This window comes from Carlito syrichta, unplaced genomic scaffold (genome assembly GCF_000164805.1).
Source record: "Carlito syrichta isolate Samal-C Ts95f unplaced genomic scaffold, Tarsius_syrichta-2.0.1 Scaffold308874, whole genome shotgun sequence".
Lineage (NCBI taxonomy): Eukaryota > Metazoa > Chordata > Mammalia > Primates > Tarsiidae > Carlito > Carlito syrichta.
In genome coordinates this window covers 711,071-718,104 of record NW_007252970.1, presented here as the reverse complement: position 1 = coordinate 718,104, position 7,034 = coordinate 711,071, and the positions used below count along the sequence as shown (strand labels likewise).

Below are 7,034 nucleotides of genomic sequence, written 5' to 3'. Positions count from 1 at the left end.
GATATCTTTGAATCTCTTTCTCTATCGCCTCGAATCCTGCCCCCAAACACTTGGCGGAGCGGCGGAGCGGAGAAAAGAAGGTACGCGCGCGAGCAGGAGGCGGGGCCTGCCGCCTCTATCCGTACAGGGGGCGGTTTCTGCACATGCGCTATGGCTCTGCGGCTTCAGCTGCCCCTCTCTGCGGCCAATCAGGACCCGCGGCGCTCTCGGGACGTATCAACGCTGTGTGGGTCGTGTGCGTGCGAGGGGGGCGACGTAAGGGCGCTCCGCGAGCCCGTCTCTCCTCGAATGAAAGGAAACAACCTCCGGCGACAGAGCCCCGCTCTCAGGCACTGCCGGAGAACCGAGACCGACTTCTTTCTCTTTACCCTCATTGGCGCTTCCCTCCTGCCGTCCGCCTCTGGGCCCCGTTGGTGAGTCCCCACGGTACCCTGAGGTCCCCCATTCTCTGCCCGGCGGGAGAAGACAAGGAGGATGGCGGTGGCCAGGCCGCCGCCCCTGCCCGTTGTTAAAGGGGACTCTTGGTGGTCTCGCTTTATTGTCAGGGACCCCAGAAGCACCGCTCATTGTAGGCACTCGGCGAAGAGGCTGGTGAGAAAGTGCTTTGGAGGTGCAGAAGGAGAGGTTAGGCTTACGCCTAGACTTCGGGGGAGGGGGCGCAACATTTGAGGAGGGAAAAAATTGGGAATTTTTAGTCTTTGCCATTGCTTAGAACACATTTGGGAAGGAGGGAGACTCCCAGTTTGGGAAGAGTAAGGGGAAGAATTGTTAGGGTGGCAAGATGGTTAGCCTTACGGAATGAGGAAAAACTCCGGGGTGGGGGGAGTTGGGGGTGAAACTGAGGTATAAGGCAAAGCTTACAGCGAAGACTAATAGATGGCGAACTCCTGGGGGAGGGGGCGTAAAGAAAGTCGTAGGATGATATTTTCCTGGATTCGGGAGGATTGGAAAAGGACGATTAGAGGACCCTGACTTCACGACTGAAAGGAACCTGCTGAAGTGGTTTAGAGGAAGATAGTTTTGCGACTTTATCTGGCGCTTGATTAGAGGGAAATCTTGGAGTCTAGTGTATATTGGGGAATAAATAACGGAGAGGATCCGGTACTTTATGTGTACCAGCCTTTATGATATCGATGAACAGCACGGTATTTTGCAGTTTCCATTCGTTTCGATATTCTGCGTGGAAGTTGAAAAACCTTTTGTTTTTGAAAAACCTTTAATTTTCATCGGCTAATACTACGTAATGAGATCTTATTTATACAGTACAGATTCTTTCTCTACCCTTGGGTTTGAAACAACTGGAAAATTCCTTTAGTTTCTTTTTGAATAACCGCAAAAAAGCAGTGCGAAGCATGTAATAATATCGTGCAACCAAATTCAGGTGCCCTTCCGGTACATCTCTTATACGTTTATTTCTGTCCACTGGAACTTTCCTGATAGAAATACTGCTTCTTTGAGGATCACGTTTATATATTTTGATCGGTATATTTCAGCTTGCTTGCGTGTGGAATATTTTAATCTTCCGGAACTGCAGTTTTTGTTTTGTTTTTCTGTGAAAATGCTCTTTCAGATACCAAGCACCAAATGGGCTCTCGAGTTGGTTCTTGAATGCTCTCTTTGATGTTTCAGGTTATTTCTACCTTGGTGCTTCACAGCATTTGGAAAATCAGAAATGCGTTGACGTTTCAGCCTAACTAATCTGGCTTTTATATTTTTTTCAGACATTTAAATTATGTTTTTCACGCTGTTATTGTTGCCTCTTTATTTCTGCTTTATAGCAATTTTCATAATATTATCTTTTCTTCCTAAGGAAAAGGTTTCATTGTTGGGTGAAAGCATCAAACTTTGATCTCCACATGCCCTGAAAAACCTTTTAGACTAAAATTAAAACGCCATATAGCAATGGATCATTATGAACCCCTTAGTATTGGCCCTTGCAATGCCCTTATTCTGCTTAACTAGAGACCACAAATGTGACAGCATCAGATAAAAATCTGTATTTTCATGATAAAGACATTTTTGCTAGGAGTCATTGTTTCCATGATGGTCTCCACTTCATGTTTTACAAGGAGACTGTAAAAAAATTACCATGATATGCACAGATGCATTATTTGAATTTTAGTGGAAAAATCCATTTTGTCATTGCATATTGGGGAAAGTTTTTAATTGGTTTAGTGCACTTTTTGTGTGGCTCTCTTCACTTTACAATTTAAATTTAACTGATTACAGAAAAAATAACACGAGAACATTTTAAAATCCAAAATAAAGTGTCTTTTTTTTTCCTCTTTTAGATTTTGGGGTCTTTGATGTCTACAAAAGCAAGTTCTCAAAATTAGGATGAGAAATTTGCTTGTTTATAAATTGGAAGAGGCAGAATTCAACATGGATAGAATTTTGGGGATACCATTTCAGAATTGATTTTAAGAATAAAAAGTGGTTTTTTTCCCCTCTAGGAATGTTTTTAAATCTTAAGCCAGTTTTATTGCCAGTGCTAGGGTTGTATGGAAATTAAACATTAAAGATGTCTGTACAGATTAGATTTATACTGTGCCATCCTTTCAACTGGCCAGGATGACCGGGGGTAATGCTGAATACATTATGATGCTTTCAGAGTGCCTACTATTCATTGCATAGTAGTAAAGAAACTAATCGAGAAGTCAGATAGCAAATTGTGGTACTATTTATGAATTTTGATATTTTGCGTAGTTAATCTAAAAATTTGGGCAACCATATTCTTGATAAAGCAACTGAACACGTAATTGCCTGAGCAAATGCAAACACACTTCCCCTTTTGTTTCTTTTGTTTCTCTGTTATGTCCTTTTTTTTTCTTTAATCCTAAAAGTATTTGCTGCCTGTTTTCAATCAGTTTCACGGTTTATAGCCAGTGCTACGAATACAGTACTATTGTAAAGTACTCCGATGCCATTTGGAAGACTGAGGTATTTAAAATTATAGATAGCATTAGGAGTTTGTTAAATCCATCAAAGCAGAGACTCTCAGGGCCTTTAAAATTTTGTTAAAAAGAAAACCCTAGATATAAATTGATGAGAAGACATTAAAAATTTTTTTTGTGGTTTCACGTTAAATTTTGACTAAGTATCTGGATTTTTATATTGAAAAATGCTGATTGGTTTATAGATACTACCTTGCTGGCATCCAGCTGCTACTGTTTTTGTGGGTGAACAGATGCTTCTCAGAAAGCTGCAGTGTAGTGTTAGTGAGTCAATTTTTTCAACATAGTATTATGAAACTGTTCAGATATGTAGAAAAAAATGGAGCGAATTTAGTAAATTAATTTTAAGACAGAAGTTTGAGATTTTATTGATTGTGATGTCTGTTGTGGCAGCCTGGGTCTTGAACTGCCTAGTCCTGTTGATTTTGGAACAATATGCAAATCAAATAACTGATTTTAAATTTGTTTAGTATTGTTCTGAAGAATTCATGTTAAGATTGATGATCTAAATCTGAAACCTTCTGTGTTACAGCTTTCCTTCCCTTTTTTGTTTGACTATACCATACTATCTATAATTATAATGTGATCAAGTTTAAGGCTCATTCAGAAATAAATGTCTTCCTTTACACGGTGTTACTGATTTAAGTACTGAAGGTTACTGCATTTAGAAGACCACTATCAGTTTTTGAATTTAATTAATATGCAGACTTAGAGTAAATCTCAGTCATATAATAGAGTTGTTTTATTAAAAAATGGATCTCAAAGTCTGCATTTTTAATAGACTGTTAGAAGCTTAATTTTTTTCTTTACTTGAAAAAGGAATAGAATAACAAAAATTAATTGATTAAAGATATATACGTGATTTTTTTAAAAACTCAAATAATTTATTTTGAAAATAAGTGTTCTAAAGTCATAGTTAGATAAAGTCATTTTACTTTGTTGTTTGTATCAAGATATGAACATCAAGAAATTGTGTAATTATAGAATTCTGTTCCTGCTGAATATTTTGAAGTTTTCTTAATGGTTTTTGCTCTATTCTTACATGTATAATTCTTTGTCTCCCTGAAGGATCACCTAGCTATACATGAAAAATATTTTACATTAATAATGCCAACAATTGATAATTTAGTATTCTACATCATACATTTTTATTCATACAGAAGTAGTTATAATTATTTCACATATCCCCAAATTTGAATTTGTCTCGGTTACTCTCAACTTCATTTAGTAATCTATGTACCTGTATTTATTATGGGGGTATCTTAGGTTTTAGTGTTAATCTGTCTACACTAAATAACCATTTTTAAATGTGTATATGAAAGCCTAGGTCAAACATTAAATAACTTCTATGAATATGTATAAATTTATTTTAAAATAAAATTAACTGTTTTGTTGCCCTTCTTATTCTCTGTAGCATTTCTTGAGGCTTAAAGTGTCATTCTAAAGGCAATTTAAAAATCATGTCAAGCTCAGTTGAACAGAAAAAAGGGCCTACAAGACAGCGCAAATGTGGCTTTTGTAAGTCAAATAGAGACAAGGAATGTGGACAGTTACTAATATCTGAAAACCAGAAGGTGGCAGCGCACCATAAGTGCATGGTAAGTATACGACAGCAACCAAGAGACCTTGAAACCATTCATGAGAATCTTAATAACGTGAATATTCCTAAACACTAAAAAATAAAATAAAATTTTTTTTAAAACTCAGTTAAATTTTTAAGAAGTGGTTTATCACTAATGCTATGCCATTTTTACTAGAATATTTCCTTTTAAATTTAGCATTCACTGTTTTATTGTAATTAATTTATATATGAACCTTAATTTTTTTTAATGTAATTTATAGCTCTTTTCATCTGCTTTGGTATCATCACACTCTGATAATGAAAGTCTTGGTGGATTTTCTATTGAAGATGTCCAAAAGGAAATTAAAAGAGGCACGAAGCTGGTAAGTTGGTATTTCTGCCTCTAGAGAATAAAAATTATTTTAAACTCATTAAGGAGAAAATTGCATATTTTAGAGTGTATTGCATTATTAACAGAGCATGATTTTAAATTGCAAGCTTTTTTTATTCTGAGCCAGCAAAATCCAAGGCTGGGTTTGACTTATTTACCATTCAACTAAAAGGAATAAATCAATATTTATATTATTAAATTTATTTTCTTTTCAAAAAGAATTAAAGTCTTCTTGAAAACTGTGTTAATTAGAAATAAGAAACTTGCTTAATTTGAGTATATAGTGTGTGAAAGTCTTCATTCAAGTGTATTTTTCATAATTCGAATATGTTTTCATCTTCCATCATAAAGTTATTATGGTCATACAAATGAAGATGATAGTACCCTCTCAACAGGAAAATGTCAGTGCTTGCTGAACAAAGTATTTTACTGTGGTTCAGCTGTGTAACGCAGCACTTATGGCTTTGGATAACTTTCAGTGAATTTTACAGTTTTTCTGAAGCTGTGCTAGAGTAATGCTCCTATAGTTGTTTTCACTACCAATAACCGGATTTGCAAGATATGATATATTGCTCTATTGTAAAAGTAGTATCATCTCAGTTGGTATTTATGACACATTATGGTTTAATTTGAAACATTTAATTAATGAAAAGGTTTGGGTTTTTTCCATTTGAACTCTTTATTGAAATTACATCTATAAATGTACCTTCAGTAACTTCACTATCAAGTGTTTCATTATTTTAAAGATAGGTTTGTCAGAACATATATCTGTGTTCTTAGTCACTGAATAATCAATCTCTTATTTCACAAAGAACCTAAGATGGTAGTTTTTGGGTGAAATGGTGATGGAAAGAGGGAAGGTATCATTTTGATGATCAAGAGTAATATGTTTTGAAAAATGGTCTTCTAGTATTAGATAAAAAGCAATATGAAGAAGTATAAGTTCAAAGATAATATTTGAGATTTGCTTTAGGATAGTCTCAAATTCTAGTATCAGTGTTGGTACAAATAAAAATTCAGAGGTCAAACCATTTTTGTTGTAGTGAGACCATTATCTTCCCCACCGCCAAAACTATAGATGGTAATTAAAAACTCCAGTTTTAAAAATGTGATTTTTATTTGGTGGTTTTAGATTTTTTTCATGTTACCGTGATGTTCTGATTTCTGAGAACCAGAACACTATGTTTTTATTCCCTAGTCCTTAAAACAAATGCAGATACAAAGAAAGAATACTATTTACTTGAAAGTGGTTATGCTGTACTCCATTATTTATTTCTTGGCATTATGAATATCCCTAGAAAATGCTTGTGTATCCTGACTTGTTAACATTTTTGTCACTTGACATGGCTCATGTAGTCAGAACAGGAGCAGTTTTGGTCCCTAATATTGAAATATTAACAAATTCAATGCCTAATTTTATGTTACATGAAGCAGCAGCATACATCTGGCAGTATTGCTAAATTCAATGAAGATTTAATATATTCAAGTCTGTTTGCTAAGAAAACATCAGAACTTTATAAAGCTTCACTGTTATAAATTGTTTTAATTAATTTTAATGTTATAGTATAGGATGGTAAATTTTTTCTCAAGTGAAATATGTTATAAATAACTAAACTTGTGCCTTGATCTAGGGAGTAGAGCAATATAGGGGTGGAGAACATAGTCTATAGTAACAGACGTGGGTTTGTATCCCTCTCTGTCACTAGCTGAGCGATCCTGAATAAGTTATTTACTTCTCTAGGCCATATTTCCCTTCCCTGCAAAGAGGGAATAATGACAGTACTCGTACCCCAGAATTATTGCCAGGATTAAGAGAATATATAGCATTTAACATGATGCTTGGTACATAATTAGGACTTGATAAATAGTAACAACTGTTTATAAATAAAAATAAGATCTTGCTAAAATCATTGTAGGCTAATGAAAAGGATGCTGGGCTGGGAAGTCATGAGGCCTATTTTTTTTTTTTTTTTTGAGTTGGAGTCTCTGTCGCCCAGACTGGAGTGCAGTGGCCGCTCCCAGCCACCGCAGCCTTGACCTGCTGGGCTCCGGCGATCCTTCCGCCTCAGCCTTCCAAGTAGCTGGAACTACAGGCGCGCGCTACCATGCCCAGCTAATTTTTGAATTA

The 7,034-nt window shown here is 35.9% G+C and overlaps 1 protein-coding gene across 4 annotated transcripts in view; it reads left to right on the top strand.

Moving 5' to 3' along the window:
• The first annotated feature begins 228 nt into the window (after positions 1-228).
• Positions 229-7,034, top strand: part of PHF6 (PHD finger protein 6) — a 55,895-nt gene continuing 49,089 nt past the window's right edge. For 2 of the 4 annotated variants that reach the window (XM_021716691.1, XM_021716693.1), the window contains exons 1-3: positions 239-413; positions 4,369-4,552; positions 4,797-4,898. In XM_021716691.1, coding sequence (XP_021572366.1) covers positions 4,415-4,552; positions 4,797-4,898 — 240 coding nt within the window. In that variant the 5' untranslated portion in view covers positions 239-413; positions 4,369-4,414. Of the gene's footprint in view, positions 414-4,368; positions 4,553-4,796; positions 4,899-7,034 lie in introns of all 4 variants that reach the window. The other 2 variants (XM_008066294.1, XM_021716692.1) reach the window with 2 other exon arrangements.